Source organism: Parasteatoda tepidariorum, chromosome 1, assembly GCF_043381705.1.
Source record: "Parasteatoda tepidariorum isolate YZ-2023 chromosome 1, CAS_Ptep_4.0, whole genome shotgun sequence".
NCBI lineage: Eukaryota > Metazoa > Arthropoda > Arachnida > Araneae > Theridiidae > Parasteatoda > Parasteatoda tepidariorum.
In genome coordinates, this window is record NC_092204.1 from 97,957,794 (window position 1) to 97,978,456 (window position 20,663).

At 28.1% G+C, this 20,663-nt stretch overlaps 1 protein-coding gene across 1 annotated transcript in view; it reads right to left on the reverse strand.

The window, feature by feature from the left end:
• LOC107454787 (brefeldin A-inhibited guanine nucleotide-exchange protein 3) overlaps positions 1-20,663 on the reverse strand; it is a 46,906-nt gene that overhangs the window by 14,445 nt on the left and 11,798 nt on the right. The window contains exons 8-19 of the mRNA XM_071184302.1: positions 20,498-20,605; positions 18,911-19,075; positions 17,576-17,708; positions 16,756-16,856; positions 14,081-14,265; positions 11,153-11,859; positions 9,262-9,529; positions 7,583-7,758; positions 3,317-3,479; positions 2,061-2,213; positions 1,741-1,959; positions 878-1,124 (exon numbers count right to left, since the gene is read on the reverse strand). Coding sequence (XP_071040403.1) covers positions 878-1,124; positions 1,741-1,959; positions 2,061-2,213; positions 3,317-3,479; positions 7,583-7,758; positions 9,262-9,529; positions 11,153-11,859; positions 14,081-14,265; positions 16,756-16,856; positions 17,576-17,708; positions 18,911-19,075; positions 20,498-20,605 — 2,625 coding nt within the window. The remainder of the gene's footprint in view (positions 1-877; positions 1,125-1,740; positions 1,960-2,060; positions 2,214-3,316; positions 3,480-7,582; positions 7,759-9,261; positions 9,530-11,152; positions 11,860-14,080; positions 14,266-16,755; positions 16,857-17,575; positions 17,709-18,910; positions 19,076-20,497; positions 20,606-20,663) is intronic.

Below are 20,663 nucleotides of genomic sequence, written 5' to 3' on the forward strand. Positions count from 1 at the left end.
TCTCAATTCAAAATCACTATAGGATGGTGTTTTTTCTGTCAGGATTCTGTTTTTTGAAATACGTGAAAATAAGGTATCTATAAATGAAAAAAAATCACAAAAAGGGTGTTTTCAAGAGTTTCAATATTAAAGTCAGGAATTATTACTTAAAAGTATGAATTAAAAACACCATAAACTCAATTTTTAAAAAGAAAATTTTTATAAAGTGTCTGTTCAAAAATAAAAATTGTTGCGAAGGGTCAGTCCACTGACCTAACTTTTGGCAAAAATGACCCCTGCTTCTTAAAAAATTTCACTTTATATTTTATTTAAAAATGAAAAATTATATCCTATATTATAAAATAATAAGTGAAATAAGTCATTATGAAAAAAAAAAGAATCAAATATTTAGAATTTATAACCGTCATAGTTCACTTGCTTGTAGGAAGAAGAAAAAAGAGAAAAGTGTGTTAAAATTTTCAGTTTCAAAGTACGTTTATTAACTATGAAATTTTTACAAAAATATTAATTTATGAAAGAAATTATGAAAACAGACTCCAAAAGAATAACACATTAAAAAAAATAATAAATAAATAAGAATTTTATTCACATTTAAAAAGCAATCATATACAAACAAAATCTAGAATTGCGACTATAGGAATAAAAATTAAAAACAGTGATATAGATTTTTATACTTCTATTTCAAAAAATAAACAGTTAAGATTACGATTTGCTCCGAGTTTCAAAAATAGCTCATGATAAGATATAAAGCATAATAAAAAAATGTGTTATATGTGAATAAATGATTCAGCAAATAAAAAGCAATAAAAAGCATCTTCATATCAACAAATAAAAAGCATCCAAAAGAATAAAATAAATAAAAAGTAAATATTCATACTGAAAAACATATTTCCAGCAGTCTGGACTATGACTTCCAAGCTCTAAACCTTTACTTAGAAGAACATCCATGCTCAATATCTGGGATGAATGCAGACGCAAAGTCTTAGAACGACCCGGCAACAGAGTCTTCTTGAACTGGCGACCCTCAAATTTTGAAGATAATTGAGGAAAAAGCATATCTTCAGAAAGAGGACAAGATGCTGTGGCCAACTGAGAGAATACAGAATTGCAGCAAGATTGCAGTCCTGAAAAATATGGATCAATAAATGGATTAAAGAAAAATATGAACAAAACATATATTCATAGTTAACATAACTTTTTGTTGAAAAACACTAGAATTGTTACTGAAATTGGGAAAAATTAAAAAACTGTTTATGCCATTACGTAATTATTCAAACTAATAATCTCCAAAATTACTGTCATTTTCAATAGTGACCATCTGTAGCAGCGGGTGCTATAAATTGATAATATTTCCAAAGTCACAGTCCAAATACCAGTAATCTGACATTTAATATATTCCGAAATGAAGTTACTTTTTAAAAAAATTTAACTTAAAGAATCTTTGTAAAATTATAGACCCCATTCTACCTTTAAAACCATACAGTGCCAAAAACGTAGAAATGCATAAGTTTATTAGTCACATTGAAAAATGGTTTAAATAAATCCTGAAGCACTGTATCATAATAGAACTAACAAGCACAGCTTTACCTTCTATTGTGTAAAAAAATAACTTGACTTATCAATATCAATCAATTAGAAACAGAACTTGGTATAAAACAAGTTTTTTACACTACAATAGGAAACAGTTCGTATTAGTTACGAGTGAGTTTTCGCTGTACCATTTAGCTAAGAAACACTTACCCAGATTGTTACAAAGTTTAGCAGCTCTTTGTAGTCCATCTAAACTATCTGCAATAGCATCCTTTGTTCTTCGATGCTCTTCTTTGGCACCCTCAGTACCAAGAAGAAAGCCTAGTGTACTAGAGATACCACACGAATTGGTACCATTTAATAGCACGGACAAAACTTCTAAGATAGTTTCCCAACAGCAAGTCAAAATTCGACGACTGAATTTTTTCCCTGAAAACAGAAAATTAATAAAAAATATATGCTGAGTAAAAGTTTTGAATATTACTTAAAACAATCTCTGTAAGGATATTTTAAAAAAATCAAGTATCTACCTGCTTCAATATTTGGAGAAATTTGGTTATTGACAACAGCCTTTTCAAGACGCCTATAGTCAGCCAACTGCTGAGTACCAGGCAAGGAATCACCAAGCCCATCTATATCTGAAATATTTTTAATCCACCAATCATCACTACCAAAGAGCAAACCTAATAACAAAGCAAGAGAAAGAAAAACAATAATAAAAGCAAAGCAAATGAACTAAAGGAATAAAGCAAAATGAAATACAAAATAAATAAAATTGAAATACAGACGTACTAATAAAAAAAAACTTTCAAGATAAATAATAAAAAAAGCTGAACATAATAAATGCAAGCATGATAAAATTATAAATTTGAACAGAAAAGAAGCAATAGTAATGTATAGCAAGAAGTAAAATAACCTAAATATAAAAAGATGCAGCAAAAAAATCATGTTTTTAGAATCATAATGACTAAATACACATATATATCAAAAGGAAGAAATAATACCACAATCCCTGGTTCACAAATACAGCTTTTAAAAAATGGAAAAATTACTAACATTCCTAACACTTAAAAACAATTTTTACAAATGTTTTCAACGATACAATGTCAAAACTCAATGAACAGTTAGAATCGCTCCCTTGTTAAGATTATAATTTATGAGGTTTTTCTTCTCATTTCTTTAACAACCACATCCATGTAAATAGTGACAATTTAACAAATTAAATATAAAAATAACGTGTGTGAGAAATTAGGCATGAAATAATTTCTCAAACTCATAATTTCACTAACTGCACTAAGCTTAAAACTACAATCCTCAAATCCACACCCAAAATTTTAAGTACCCTTAAAAAGAAAACCAAATATTATTTTTTATTTTATTTCCAATGCCCACCTGTGTTAACATTTTGTCAATTCAGGCACTTACTGGCCAGATTTGTTGGCCACTCTTTCAGTGGCACCATATTACGTGGGCCAACGTTGCTCCCACAGTAAGGACAGTTAGAACACAGAATGAAAGAACATCAATGCCTTTCCCTGGATTCGAACCCAGAACCTTTCTGGTGCAAGGCTAGTTGGCTCCCTGATTCCTACACATTCCGGGCAGCAAACAAAATATAATATCAATTATAAAATATTTATAGAAAACATTAATAATTATTATTCAGGCCATGTGACATGTAAGTAAAACTGTATAGATAGAAAGAATATGCAAACATATACAATATTTAAATATATTTTTAAAATCTTTTTAAAAGAATGATTGAAAAGTTGACAGGTAGATATACCAGATAGTAAATTGATAAGAGCAGAATTTTCAACAGATGCAGGATTGTAACCAGCTTTCTCCAGAAGATTACAGGCTAAGACTTGTTGGAATAGTTCAGCTAACCACGTTGCTGATAAATAAACCAATACACCACTTCCATGAACTTCTTCAATGAACTGTTGCTGAAATTTTTAAAACCATATTAATTAAAAAAAATAAGTTATATTCTGAAAAATATATAAATACCGAGTAAAAATCTTAAATTTAATTGCAATAATTAACATGCATTTCGACATACATTTAAAAGTAGGTCGGACATAAGAATTTTTCATCCTTTCTCTCCTTTAGCGATCCTTTTCCCCATGAACTTTCAAAAATTGTGGAGCCAAAACATTTACCAATCTAACGTAACTTAATATAAGTACTTAGTAAGCATAGCCTAAAGCATACTTATTACTTTTATTTGGATTTGATAAAAAAAGAAAATATAAAGTAACCTATTCATTATAATACAATTCTTATGAACTTTCAGTATTACACATCTATTACACATAAAACACAATTATATAAGATATAAAATAGATAAAAATGACTAACTTCATTGGAAATTTGATACTAAAAAGGAAAAAATAAATAAATAAACCTATATTATCTGACAATGGATAAATAGCTAATGAATGCTCTAATTGTTTCATAATATACCACTTTTATTTATTTTTGTACGAAGTAGAATCGGGCAAAAACGTTCTTAACAAAAGTTAATAAATAAAAAAATTCTTTAGAAATTTCAATACAAGCTTCCATCTGTAGTTTCTCAGAAATTATTGGATCCATTTTGTCAATTTTAAATATTGCCATTAAAAATTGCATAGCTTAAAATTCTAATCACTATTAAGTTAATAAAAAAAGATAGGAAATCACAAATTTTTTCAGGCGGAATTGGTTTTTAAATAACAAGTTTTATTAATTATAAGTAGAGCCCGGATTTTGATGACCTAAAAAATCTCAACTAATGCCCTTAAAAATGCACAAATTGCACAAAAAATGCCTTAAATAAAATAAAAATATTGAATTAAAAAATGTTTTGCTCTTTAAAATTATTACGAGTCATTTAAAAGATATAAAGCAATGCAATACTTGTTTTACGTTCATTAAAGTTTGAAAAATATGCTTTATATCCTAAAATAACAAAAAAAGGAAAATATATTGACACCAAAATATTTTTCTTTTGTAGAGAAACTTTGAGGGATATAACAACTCCCATCTTATAATATTACTAAATATCAGAATTACATTGGATTATTAATTTTTTTTTGATAATTTGAAATGTAAACGAGCGTCTCTTGTCTGAAAGCAAATTTTCATTCCTGCAGAAGCTTCTTTCAATGTCTACTGATGTTATAGGTTTGTACTTGAAAAAGACGGTCTCACTTACTGACAATTCTTCTTCAATTTGAAAAGATTTTGCTTCACCTGTTAATATCCTATAGATTTTCTTCATTGTTTGGAAGCCAGTGTAATAATGAAAATTGATAAAAAATAATAAAAATTGGAAAAAATTAACCGAAAACTTTAAAAAATGCATTAAAATGCAAAATACGCCCCAAAATTTAAAGAAAAATGCCCTATAAATCTAAAAAAATGCTCTAAAAGACAAAAAATGCCCACAAATGCAAAAAATGCAAATGTCATCAAAATCCGGGCCTTAATTATAAGTAAAAATTTTGATCCCTTAAACAGCTTCTGAGCTTTTCATCCACAGATATTTATTATCATTATATTAACATTGTTTCAAACCTTGAACAGCTCACTGAAATAAGCTGTTCAATACTATATTTGCCAGATTGTGTTTGCTCCCATGTTTGTTGGAAACTTAAAAGATCTCTTTACAGTACATAAAAACTTGATCATTAAAGCAAAAGTCAAAATCAATTACCCTGAATATTTCCACTTTTTTCCCCATACTGTTTAAGCCAAGATCACATATTAAACATAAACAAAAAGTTTAAATCTGGACACAAAAAATTATCTGGATAATCGAAATTTTAAAATTGAAAAGAAAATAATTAGATGGAAATTAAATTTTGAGTTAGTAGCCAGAGGCCGGTAGAATCTGATAACTTAGCAGCCACTTTTTGCTTGAACTCAGTGAATCAGTGACCTATATAGATATGCCTTTTTCCTTTCATAGCCACTTTCTGCAATTTTTTTATAATATGTTTATAATAGGTTTAAATTATGTTTATAATAGAAATATTCTATGACTATAAAAAAGTTATTACTGACAAAATTTTGTAAAACAAGCTGACTTAAAAGAACTTAATTTAAAAATATCTGGGAAGACAAAAATCATTTAATGTAAACATTATAACTTTAAAACATATGAAATGTTAAAAAACTCTCCTTCCACATGAATTTTTCTACCACAAAATGATGGATTCTGAAGGATCAAAATTTAAAAAGACATTTTAATGGAAATTCGGTTTATCAGAGTCTCTTTCTACATTGAAGAACTTTCATCATTAAACAATTTAAAGAAAAGAACGAGTAAATTCTGAAGTGCACAGAAAAGTTATTTTTTAAGTATGAAGTCTAAAATTTTAAGAATTAATTTAAATTCAAAACTAGTAGACAGTTTTTTATAGATATTTTTTAAAAAACATAATATTTTTTTGTAATTTTGAAATTTTGCTTAACATTATATGAGAATTTAAGTTGAACAGTGCGCCAAAAAGAAAAAAAACGGACGACCCTGAATAACTTTTGATCTATTGATCAGATCTTCAGGTTTTAGAACTCAGTCTTAATGGTTCGAGGAGGTGACTTTAAATGCACTAATTAATTAATGCAGACGATATTTTAAGTTACAAAATCAGACACAAAATTATACCTTCTCTGAAAAACACACACCTTTTTTTTCCCTCGGATTTTGTAGCTGCAATTTTTAAATATTATTTGATCGGGACGGAGATTGAAAGCTTGGACCTCAGAATATTAATTATATTTTTGCGTGTTTCCCTATATCTTGTGAACTTTTTAAGTGAATTCAAAACATTTTGCACACAATTTCAAAATTTGTTCATCCAAAGATAATTTTTTTTAATAATATTATTTAATATTAGTCTGAAAAACTTTGAATTGAAAGGTAGACAAATGTTTACATCATTTTAAAGTATGTAATTTTGCATGGAAAAATACAAAAATTGAGCAAAATTGGTTAAATAGTTTTTGAGAGATTAGATTTAAAAAAAGTTGTATATTTAATATTTAATTTCTCAGGAATTATTCAAATTTTGCATTTTGCAATAATTTTAAAATAATAAAATTACATACTTTAAAATGATGTAAAAAACTGTATATCTTACAATTCAAATTTTTTTCTATTATTATAAAAATAATAAAAAATAATAAATGTAAACTAAAATTTATTCTTTGCATGGAATTATGTTTGTATAAACGAATTTTACAATCACAATTTTTTTTATTTGCTTAAAAAAAAGTTTTTGAGATCCAAAATTTGGATCGCACTCTTGACCAAACAATGAGGACCATGTTTCCCAGATTGCGGCTACCTCTTATATTTTGGGGGTCAGAAATCAAAGTCCGTTGAAAAAAGGTATGTTTATTCAGAGAAAGTATGCTTTTGTGTCTGACTTCATAACTTAAAATATTGTCTCCACTAATTAATTAACATAATTGTGGTGATGTCACCCCCAAACCATTAAGATTGAGTCCTAGAATGTGATAATCCTATCATTAGATCAAAAGTTATTCAGGGTGGTAATTATTTTTTGGCGCACTGTACGCATGTTCAATTAAACCAGAAATTTCTTTCTGTATAACTACTCTTGACTGACTAAAATGACTATATAACTACTCTTTAAACAGTAATAAAATTCCTAGAAATATATCCTGAAGTTCCTTATTGAATAAATAAGTAAGATACATAAATGCAAATTTATACTTGAAATGAGAAAAAATTAAGGTTAGAGAAATCAATCTCTCACTCAAAATAAGAAATGATGTTAATAAATATTTAAAGCAAATATTTAAAGAGAAAGTGATATTTCTTAATGATTGCAATTATAGTTATTATCATTTTGCATAGCTTTCATAAAATTTTGAAAGCAGCTTTTAAAACAGTGTCTCTAAACTTCACTAGGTATACTTTATTTCACCTCAGGGTGCCTTAACTGGAATACGCAAAAATATAGTATATAAAAATATAGTAACATGAAAAAATATCTACAGTAAAAATCTTAAAATGAAAAATAAATCAAATCACCTCAGTCAAAGGAGCTTCACCAGCCATTTCTTTGTAATAATTATTTCGCACCAATTTTAGATTTAATAAAAGAGCAGAATACAGAGCCAAGTAGATACCATCTGCATTTAGAATAGTAACATGAGAGGGGATAGTTTCCTGTTCCTTTTTCATTATTTGTTGTGATTGCCACAAATCTAAATAATTCAAAAATATATATTGTAATAATGCAAGACACATATTATACCACATTTATTGTCATTAATAAACAAAATAATTTTATGAAACATAAGATTCAACAAGAGAGAAATTTAATGTGGATAAAAAAAAGTCTGATAATTGCAAATTGCACTTGAGAAATTATCCAATATTTGTTGTCAACACCCAAGTAAAATTATACACAATAATTTTGCTTTAATTCATACAAATATATTATTGATTAGTAACCAAAATGCTTATTTTAGTAAAGCTTTGTTTGAAATTTTTGCATTTTTTTTGGAGAATGATAGGATTTCTAAATGGTAGAAAATAAGAGTTAAGTTTAAATTTTTAAATTTAATTACATATGAACTAAATTAAATAAAATTATAGAACAAATCAAATTTCAAATACTAAAAATTTTAAAATACCTTGTTTTCTTAAAGAGAGGTTGTCACAAAAAAAGTTTTTTTAGCGTTTAGTATATTGTTCATGGAATTTGATTGTCAGTGATTGCTGTACTATCAGGCAAAATTAGGAAATTTTACTAATGGACTAAGGCAAATTGTAGCATTCTTAACAGGAGCCATTTTTTAAAAATATATAGAGACTTTTTAAAAAATTGAACATTTTAAATGATTAATAACCCGATTGATATTAATAACGTTAGATATTTCGTTATAAGCATTTCTCAAAAAAAATAATAAAAAAGAATACGAGAGATTCATTTCTAAAATGAAGAGAAATTTTAAGAAACAAGTTTGAAAAGTAACTGTCAGAATATTATAAAATTATTACATAATTGTTAAAAAGATAATAAAATCAAATTAAAGCTGCATTTTTGACCAAAAAACTATAACATAATTATTTTTTAAAAATAATAACATCTAAAAGGAGCACATTTTCGACAAAAAATGTGGTGACCCGGATGCAACTGGCAGATAATTCTTTAATTGCCATTTGTTATGTTTAGTTGCCACTTTAACAGTGACTATAGCTTGTCTACAGTAAGGACTCCCCCCCCCGCCAACAAGTCTGAGGCCGGCTGCTGCTATGGAAACAAGAATAGCACATTTCAGGAGGGTAACTTCACTTCACTCTAGGGCTAACATAATAGACCTAATATTTCTCTAGCCGAACTGAGCCAAAACCTTTTCTAAACAATGTCCCTACACCTCTACTTGAAATAGATATACCTCGTTACCATTATCACAGCCACAGGTCCAAACCAATGGCATAGGGAGTTCCTACTTTAGACAAAGTATACCATAATTTTGCTCTAAATACTGAACTATTGACCTCTTCAGGATATAATTAAAATATAGTTAAAATTTTAACTAGACAAGATCATGCTAATAAGCAAAAAATATTTAGTTAAGATTCTTAAAATTTTCTTATCATGAATAGGAGACGAAATCACATACAAGGTGAATTAATTAACAATTTTCATTGACATTAAACATTCATATTTAAAAACTATGTCATATTTTTAAAAAAAATACCTTCACAGTATTTTGAAGCGAATTCTTGGAGAGCCTGATCTGCTTCAATGGAGCTACGTATAGCAAGAAGTTCTGGAAGAAAAGACTGAAGTACATTGACAAAATGCTGAGCATTCTGTCGTTCTTTCTGAGCAAATTCAAGTCTTGCCAAGCATAGCTTTTCCACACGCTCTCGTTCTTCTTTACCGGCATCTTCCTGTCCTAGCAATGTGCGTGGAATTCTTTTCAAGCGATCAGCATCATCAGTAATGTCGTCAAGTTCATCCTCCTGAAAATACCACTTGTAGATTAGAAATAACTTTTAGACACTCTATATTTTTGTAATTCATAAAGACAACTGTGGCTATCTTGTACTAGCAAGCAATGCCAGAAAATCATTTTGGAAATGAGGTGACACTGGTTCAACACCTAAAGTTCGCTTGTTGATTTAAATACTGCTCCGAACTCTTACAGACCACAGTCTTGATATAAAATATCCCTAGTTGTAGAGAGCATCGAGTCCCTCTGTATGTCAATGACTTAACTGTGGCCGAGTCATGGCCTAACTGTGGTAGATATTTCTCTTCATGTAACATAAATGTTGGTTGGTTCACTCAAAAAGGAATCCACAAAGAAAAGTTTATCCTAATATTAATACAAGAATTCGTTGTCTTCTGGGTAGGGTAAAAAAATTACAAGGCTACAGAATTGAACACTCATAGTTGCAGATCTGCTACAGATCAAATGTTCCAACACCAGTAAAAAAGATGATATAAAATATGTCATGGCATTGTAAAAATACAGGGGCTATTAAATTTTTTTTACCAGTATACAAGAGCGTTTCAAGCAAATTTTTTAGATACTTTTTATTCAACAGAAATTAATCAAACAGAAACAAAGTATTGTGCGGCTTTGAGGAAAGCTCTTCTAGACTAAAAGTCTGGGCTGTCTGCTGCTTTGGTAACAAGAGTAATGGGAGTTCTATGGAAGAAAGAAGTTGTTGATTGGTCTACTCACGCTGACCTATGTCAAGATCAAGACAAAACTATTCACCCCATACCTCTATTCAAAGTTACTTTTCCTCATAACCATGGTACTCCCCACGATGCGAGACCAATGTCTGGAGGAGTTCTCCTGAAAGTCTCACTATAAATCTCATTTGTTTAAACTTATAACATTTAATGTTTTCAACTTTTTGAGATAAATTGAGCATCAGCTATTATTTAATGAAACTGTTAAACTAACTGCTTTTGGTTTGCATGCTACAGTTTCTATGCAACTTGAGATAGAAGAATTCCACTGGTAGATAAATCCTCAAAAAGAATTGAAATTTGATAAGTTTAAATTAAAATATAGAATGAATTTTAAAATGGCAAGACAAAGTTCCATAATAAAAAACTTAATAACCATACAAATTAAATTATACAAAATATAGATGAAGCTATTACTGAATTAAGCTCATGGTGGAAAAAAAATCTACAATATTATACACAAACATTAATATAATCAAATAATGCTAGAATTTATATCACATTAAAAAAAATTATAAGAGATCAGATAAAAACTATAAAAAAAGAAAAATCCTTTATGCACTTTCGGATTTGAGGGATCCATATTCACCTAAATCACACTCATCTGATTAGATTTAATCTTGATTATTTTGAATTAAAACACTGAATTTATATAAAATTGTAAGATTAATTTTTACTCTATCAGAGGAAACTAAAAATGCTGATAAGTTTTATAAAACACTATTTATTAGTTATCGTCACATAAATATAGAAGAAATATTCTTGTTTCTTGAAATAGCAACAAGGGAAAGCTAGCTAGTAATAAAAAATTTAATGTCAATGCAACTTAAACACAAAACTTCATGTGCAATCATCTTATCTCAATTTGTTTTTATACTTACAAAATCACCTCCTTCCAAATCTTCACTCAAATCGTTAGTAGAATTAGAATCAGCATAATTTAAGGCTTCTTCGGCACTTTCTGTTACAGGTGAAACAATGTCTTGAGTCTGTAGTCCAACACTTTCATTATTATTGTCTACCACCACATTTAAATTCAAGTCTGTAACTTCCCCCCTCTTATTTACATCATCAGCCTCTACCTCATCTTCTGATGAAGTCGAGCAAGAATCTGAAGATTTGACAGATGTTTCAGCACTTATATAATACTCAAGAGTTCGCTTAGGAGATGTTTGCTGCTCTGAAATATTCTTCGGTCCATCGGGTTCGTGAGAATCATTTTCATGCGATGTTTTAATCTCCTCTGCATCCGTATCTAAACTAGAACTCTCTGGTAAATTGTGTTGACTGCTTGTGGTTTCAAGACTATGATGTGCTTCGGTTACGGTAACTTCATTCGTGATTTGATTATTGTTAAAAGTTTTAGTTTCTTTAACATCTAATTCATTTGTATCCTTTTCATCAATACTTTCATTAGTCGATTGGAGTTCTTCTGTTTTCAAATTTAAATCATCCTCCCTCACGTGCTCAGTGTTCTCAGTAGATATTTCCTCCAAAATTGTGATCTTAGAACGAAGTAAGTCTCTTTTTGTCTTGTCGTCTAGCATAGATTTTAGTTTAGTTTTCAACCATCGCTCAGATTTTGCACCTAAGAAAAAAAAATATTTCAGTATAATTACACATTAGTAATTATACTATTCCATAATTATACAGCTTTCATTTCACAAACAATTCAGTTACATCATTTAGCATACATTAAAGTGTTAAAAATATTTTGTTATCAATTTTTTGAAAAATATTCATTGGATTAAAGAGTTTTGCTAATGACTGGGACAACAAGTGGATTAGAATAACAGCCTTAAACATGCTAAGTAAATTTATAAGGTTAATATCAGCAAAAAATTTTGTCCTTATTCTGTAAATATTCCGAGTATAGAAGGAAAAAATATCAATAATTTTAGTGTAATTTGATTGAAAAAGCTAACCTATGCAGACAAATTATTTTTAGTGCACAATGGGCACCCTTATGTGGTGTAACATTTTAAAGAGATTTTTCTCCTTCATATTTATTATTACTTTATGCAGTGTATACTTAGAATTTAAGATGAAATAATGGACCAAAAGAATCAATTTGATTTTCTTTTAACCTTAGATTAGTTAATAAACTAATGATATAAATATAGTTTGAAACATTATGACGATTATAGGTCAATATACAAAAAATATTTTTTGATTTTATTATAATAGTTTTTAGGTATAACAAATAATTTGTAAAATAAAACTTCTATTTGAAGTTATCAGACTTATCTGAAGCCTTTTCAAACTTTAAACAAAAAATTCCTAATGTTACTATATTAATACAGTGGAACCCGCTTAAAAAGTTCCCTTTTAAGAAGTTTTCCCGCGTAAGAAGTTATTTTTTAAAAAAACCAATTACCATAATGTTAAATTTACTTTTATAAGAAGTTTTTTTCCCGTTTAAGAAGTTTCCACTCCTAATTTCAATTTTTTAAAATTTTATTTAAAATGTCTTATTTAGTTTTAACTTGCCCTTACAAACNAACCAAAAAATTGAAAGAAAAAAAAAACAATGTGAGAAATAAATTTATTTTAGGATTAAAAAAAATATTGAAAAACTTTTGATAAGTTTGGAAGCAGTTTATTGTGGTCTGATGATGTAAACAGTTCAATGAGCTTTTTATTTGTTCTAGTATTTCAAATTCTCTAAAAAAAAATTTTTTTCTTCATTTCTTTAGTTTAAATATGCTAACTTTCCTTCGTGTAGTTAACAAACCAGCTGGGCCGGGATAGCCTGGTCGGTAGGGCGCTGGGCCGACGTCCGAGAGTTTGTGGGTCCGAACCCCGCCGGCCGAAGACTCACCGTGTAGTTGGTGACTGATGCACATTAAAAATTCTGTCGAGTCGCAAAGTCCTCCATGTTCCCATAATAAATGAATACCTCTGGGGGTACTGGATTGGAGATCAATCGTTCTCTGATTCAGGTCATAATTATGATCTGTGATGAATGAATGAATGGGTCCGCCTTATAACAAGGTGTGACGTATGATGTGGCAGAAGTCAAATTCTTGACATAGATGGCGCCACTGAAAAACAAGAATCACACACTGTGCCTTAAATTTGCTCGGTTTCACCAAGTAGGCTCGCCCGTGTGGCAAGTGGCATTAGAACCAACCAACCAATCAACAAATCAACTGTAGTACTAAAAACTAATATTCACAACGGAAATCAAATGATTTTAAAAACAAAATTACAATAACAATAAAATAGGTTGAATGCTGTAAACTACTAAAATTATTTTTCAAGTCAAAAAAAGTGTTTGTATTCAGTTTCAAAAATAAAACTCTCCCACTTTTCCAGATCAAGTTGAAATAAAATTTTTTGAAATTCTGAGTTTTCTCCAACACATGGGAATCTTACACAGTGATTCATGCTAGACTTAGGGAAACTACAGGTTCTTAGGACTTTTGAATCTCTAGGTAACTATGTTTTTTAACGAAAAGTGGGGCCATTTTTAAAATTATACAAATATCTACTTTAAAGATATCCATAAGAAATAAAATATTTTACTAATTAGGAAAAGTATGATTAGCAATTTATTCAACAATAATATTTTAACAAGGAATTAAAGCCAAAATTTCGTTATCAAGGGAGAAATTATTTTTTTTTAAAGTTTAGTTTAATTTTATTTGTTTACACAAATCTGCTGGCACACTATTCTATTTTATTTGGGGTTTTTTTTAAACAGAGAATTACGTGCCTGGGAGACGTTACATCTAAGGAGGTAAGTAGGAAATGATTATGTGCACATGTAAACCAAATCGTTTCCTGCATACACTATTCAAAATTACCTTTGTAATCAGAACTCTCAAGTGTTTTGAACTGGGAATTAATGCAAGAAATAAGTTCCACCTTCATAGACTCCCCACAGCAAATGTCTTCTAAGGTTTTTAAAAGAGCAGAAATACAGCTAACGCTGGCATAACAAACATTATTATCACTGCTGTAGCAACATTCTCCCAGAGAATCAATGGCTCTAATAAAAATCAAACATTTAAAAACATAAAAATGAAAACATTTTATAAAATAAGAACAATAAACATTTCATGTTTTAAACAAGTGCTATTAATTATCTCAACAACTGTTTATCATGATACAACAAATTAACTATAGAACTCTAATCATTCCAATCATTCATTTCCCTGGATACATTTGAGAAATCAAAAAACAAAATACAGTAGACTCCCGATTATCCGATTTAACCGAGCTATCAAATATTTCAAGGAATTTTATTGTTCAAGTTTATTTTTTATTCTTAAAACTACCGATCAAGTAATTCTGAATTTTATTATAGAAACACTCAGGAAAAGAAGCTAACGGTCAACACGAGATTACCGATGAAATGATCATTAATATCGTCAATAATGAAAATAAATCTAGCAAAGATGGAGACGACAGTGACGATGAAAATCAACATATTAAAATCTCTCATATAGATGGACTAAAAGCTATCGAAAGTGATATTGAATATATAGAACAACCAGAAGAAGTGACATCAGCCTTCCTGTTATCCCTAAGAAAATGGCGAAACATTGCTGCAGAAAAGTGCCAAAGTAATATAAAACGAGAAACGATTAAAGACTTTTTTAAGTAAAATCTCTTTAATTTTCATAAAGTATGCTCTTTAAGTGTTTCTGAGTAAGCTTTTTAATTATAATATTAATTGTATGTGGAATACTTGTATAAATTTTGTATTTGTTTTGAAAATACTTTGGCGATTGCGAATCGCCAACAAGATTGTGAGAATAAATATAACCATGCAACTGAAACATATTTGTGGTAAGAAATTAATAATAAAGAGTTATAAATAGATTTTTGTTTTCGATTAGGAGCGGCAGTGAATTAATGAGTCTACATTAGTATTGAAAGGAAAAGTTATCTGTTACATTGATTAATAAGAAAAGAAAAATATATTTTATGTTCGCATTTAATAAAAATTAAATAATTGATTTAATTTAATTACAATTCGATTAAGAAGAATGATTAAAAAATAATTTAAAGTAATTAAAGAAATTTTAAAAGCTAGGAAATATGTAATGCCAATTGTGGCATCATATTGTTATACTCTTCGTTTTAATCACGTTTTTCAGTTATCCGAGTTAGTCGTGGTCCATATTAACTTCGATAAGCGGGACTCTACTGTATTACAATCTAAAGGCAAAAACTAGAATGTTATTATATTATAATATAGTAAGGAATTTTTATAATACAGTAATTAAACTGATGTCCTCAGTAACAAACTCTCTAGCACAGTATTGCTGACACTCCTTTTTAAATACATCTAAACTTGTTTCAAATAAAAATTAAAAAGCTGAACTGAACGCACATCACAAAGAACAAAAAATTTAGATTTTTTTGTTAATTGATTACAGGCTGGACTGAATAAGGATTAATTCTATTTTTCTAGTATCATACATAAAACCCAACTTAAATTTAAACAACAAAGTTTTTATGTATAATTTTTAAGTATCTTAGATCAGGAAATTTTGTACAAAATTCAACTTAATGTTACATGCATGTAACATTATGTTGAATTTTGTACAATGATAATCTTTCTCTGACTGCAGACAAATTTGATTCATGAAGATTATGCTAAAGATTCACTATGTAAATTCTACTAACGGGCTTATAACTAATAGCGAATATTATTATTTTTTTGCCTAAAAAAATTACCTTTGGCCGAAAGTCAAGTTCTCTTAATTGGGTATGATTCACATTGCTTTAGAAATTAGGTTCTGCTGTGCCATATAAAAGAAGTTCTGAATCTAAATAAAATGAGCTAATAAGGAAAATATTAGAACAATATTCCTGCCAAACATATTTCTATTGAAGAGAAAAACTAGTGTCCAGCAAAGAAACTTGAAGTAGATTGTAGCTTGAATTGAGTTTAAGAAAACTGTAAATTAAAGAGTGGAAGATTTACAGAATTAACCAACAAAAATTTTAGCATGATTTTTTTTTTTTTTTTTTTTTTTTTTTTTTTTTTTTTTTTTTTTTTTTTTTTTTTNTTTTTTTTTTTGAAAAAAAAAATTTCCTTCTTGTTTATAAAACTTTTCTTTTTTACAGAATAATATATCTTACAAAATTTAAAACAATGAACAAAATAAATATTTATAAAGCATCAATAATTTATAAATCATAATCAATCTAATATAATATATAATAACATATATATACATGTAAAACATCATCATTTCAAATAGGACTACATTTACAAAAAGGAAAATAAAGTAATAAACATTTTTTTTTAATATAGAAAAATTGGAAGAACCTTTGCAGTAAAAAAGTTTTTCAATTGATAATAACTTGTTTAACAATGCATTCTAATCCATTGATATAGTTTACTACACACACTTCATTTATTTACTTATTTATTTTTTGTGAAAAAGCTGCAATTAATAATTCAAAATTAACAGTGAAGTCAATGTCATTAAAAAATATATAAGTAAATATACATAATACCCACATTTTTATCAGATCCAAATCCAATGAAATCCAATCTTTATCACTAGTTGCATGCAAAGGAGGAGCAGCAAGCTGAAGGAGCAACTCAGGTTTCGAAAATAACTGCATAACGGGTTAGTATGTTAATGTGTTATAGAATGTAATAAGAGATTAGTATGAAAATGAGTTTTAGAACAGAAATTAGTAACAGTTAGTTATTTATATGAAAAGTATGTGGAAAAATTTAAGGTTAAAAAACACAAATTAACATAGGTAAAAACATAGCTTTCTTAAGAGAACATGTAACAGTTTCAATAAAACATATAACAATTTATACTCATCGGTAGCCTGATGACTGGTAAAAAGACAAGCGCTTTGCGGATAAACAGTCTTTGCAAGAATTAATATCACAAACTTGCCGTTCTTTCAGAGTCTGATCAAAATGTTCTCAGAACCCGCTAACTGTCCGCTGACAGTGATGCTTGACTAAAGTGATATACAAGAAACTGAGTTTTAGGATGAATATGATATCGGCATCTTAAAGAATTAACACTTTTTAATGAAAACTAGAAGAGTTAATTTAAATCTCTTACATCTGAGTAAAATTAAAAGCGCTCAAAAGAGAGATTTTTTTTGTTGTTGATAAGATGGAAATCCCTGCTGTAGACAAAATAGAGGTAACCCTAATAAGTTCTTACTCTAAACAATTTTGAAGTTTCACAGAAAATATTAGACTCAAAATTATTAACAAATTGTATGTAAATAATACATCTGAAGAAGTGGTGAAAAAACATTCTTTATGTAAGTGAGAACAACTTAGATAATAATATCGATAAAATTACTTCTTTAATAGACTTTAAGGCTTCAAGTCTATGTTGAACAGGAGGGTATAAAAGCATTCTGTGGAATAAAGATTCTAAAACAGGGCGTAAGGAGCCAACACTTCCAACGAGACGAACAAGCTCTACAGCTATGCTAAAAGAAAATAATAATTTTAAACAAGTTTTATAATAAATTTTAGTATTTATTTTAAAATCATTAAAATTTGTTTAATAGATATTACATTGATTTTCAATATTTTCTCACTTTTTGTTTGCAATTTCAGATAGTTCTTGTAGAAAAATTTTTTTAGGGGTATCTATCAAGACCAGTTACTTTAATATATAGTATTTTATAATTATTAATTTTAATAATTATTAATTTTTAAAGTTTTGTAAACATAAATTCCTTAAAATTAGATTTTCATAAAATATTAAAGAAAGAAAGAAAGACATGAAAAGTGATAATCTTTCTGGAAGTAAAAATAATTGTGCCAGGTGAATTCAAAGCATTTAAATTATAACTTAAATAAAAACCTTTCTCATCATAAAGAAAAGATCAAATAAAAATCTTAATTATTATAATAATTATATCAGGGTGCAAAGCCAAATAATCGAACAAAAAATAAGCATCTTTTAAGCACTTTTCAAGCACTCAAAAAATATTTTTCAGCACTTTAAAAAAATATCATAATTAGGCAGGGTTGGAAAGTTTTGATAATTGACGCTTTTATCTTGTTTTAACCGTCATGTAAAAAAAAAACTTTTGGCATTGTTACAATTGTCAAAAATCATGAAATTTTGAATCATGTAAAACGAATATCGTTTTCATACGCTACGGACTGACAATACGCCGAAATAGATCAGGGTTGAATTAATTCTGAAAACGTTGAATAGAACGATGTGAATTGTATCTTTTTGCATAATTCGAAGTGAAAAAGTGTGAAGCATTCACCCTAGATTTTTAACTTTTGAAAGCAATTTATAAGTCAGAGTCTTAAAGAGAAATTCTTGGATATCATTTATCAATTTTACTAAACTAGTCTTTACTATATTTTTCAAAGAAAAATTTTAACAATTATTAAATTAACCAGTTAAAATGTTTGCATTTTATAAAACAAGTTATATAAGGAAATTTGGGAGCTATATTTTAACTTTATCTACTTAGCTAGACTCACAACATGTAAATATCAACTAACTTTAACTAAATTTTTCCAAATGGGATTCTAAATCAGTAACAAACTTGCTATTTAAGGTAACTCAGCATGAAAAAGAAACTATTTACAGAAATTAACTACCTTAAAATAACTGAAAATAGATAATATTCTTGTTTTAAAAATTTACCAACCAGCCACACACCTATAAACTGTCTTTGCTTCAACTCCTAAGCATGATGGAGCAGTGGCTAAACACCCAGATCCACGTCCAATTTCCTTTACATCACAACTTTTTTGCGATGAAATAATATTTTTATCAGTCTTAGGTGAACCCAACAGAGCAATTAAGAGTGGACATAGTTCTTGCCTATTTTGACAAAAATATAGTAATAATCAATAATTAAGAAAACAACATTATTGTAAAATCTATCCATTATGATTACGCAGTATACTTCGCTGATAGGTTATCAATTAAATAATAATGAAATAAAAAAATGAATGATAAATAAACAAAAATTAAATGATAATAGAAATTTATTTAAAACAATAGTTTCATCAAAATTGCTTTAACTTTTATTTTATAAGTTCAAAACATAAACATATAATCAATACATATAAATCTAAAAGCAGCAAAGATATATATTACAATTGTTAACCTATTAAGCGTTAGTCCAAGGTTTTTTTTAAATTATCAAAAGCAGGCTTTCCTTAATTTAAAAAAAAGTGTTTTCACTGTGTCGTTCAATAGGAATGCAGTACAAAGCAGGAAAATTTTAATTTAATTTTACTTAGGTGCTCGGAGAGTTAATTGTTTGCGTAACATAAATAATCTAGTACCATATATAGCAAAATTATGAGCATAACCTTAACAATTTGGTCAATTGGGAATATAGTTTTGTTATTCACTTGTTATTGCCTCTGCAAAGCAATGTTTTTATATTTAAATAATGTAAAGAAACCACAGCTTTCTGTGATAAAAATCAATCAAATTATACTTCAAGATGAGATCAATGTCAACAGTTAAAGATATCCCTTCCAAAGCATCAAATGTTAATAAAATAATATACTTTTTAAAGGTATCAATACTGTTACTATGATAGTTCTTGTAGAAAAAGTAATTTCATATAATTGTGGACACATAAAGTAATAATTGTTTAACCTAAATTAACAAAAATGGTTTATTAACTTCTCCCAAAAGTATCAAGGGATAATTTTAAAGTAAAAAAAAAACGAAAAAAGTTTTATACACATATTAAAAATAGTATAAATCATAATATCCTGAATTTTTAAAGCTAAAATTTACACAATCCCCTCTTTAAGAACTGGGATGGCATAGATTGCCTTTAAATGAGGCTGCTCTTATTGATCAACAAAAGCTTATCAATTTGTATACTGCTTCTAGTTCATACAGACCACAGTGCCAATGAAGAATTCCAGTGGTAGACCAATTATGGATCAGAATCCCTTTGTTATTAGGCTAACCATGGGAGGTTTTATTCTCAATAAAACATTAATGAGACTAAGGCAAGTTTGTCACATTGCTTGATTCTGAAGTTTCAATGTCTGAGGGATTCAAAATCAAGAAACTACAAAATATATATATTAAATAATAATATAATTTATATAATTGTATATATATATATATATATACAATTATAGCCATGTATCCAATGTAAATTAGAAATTTGATGTATGTAATAAAATACCCACTACGAAGCACATCAACTATGACCAGTAAGAAAAATAGAGACAGCAGATATATTTCATTTTAATAAAGTAAAACACATACCATAGAAAATTTATTAAATCTTCACTCTCATAAATGTCAATTTTTAAATTCTTAAGCACTGATAATATACACTGCAACAATAATGCACTTCCATTCTTGCTCCTATTGCTAAAATATAGATAAACACATTTAATTTAATGGAATGCAATAAATAGTGTATATTAGT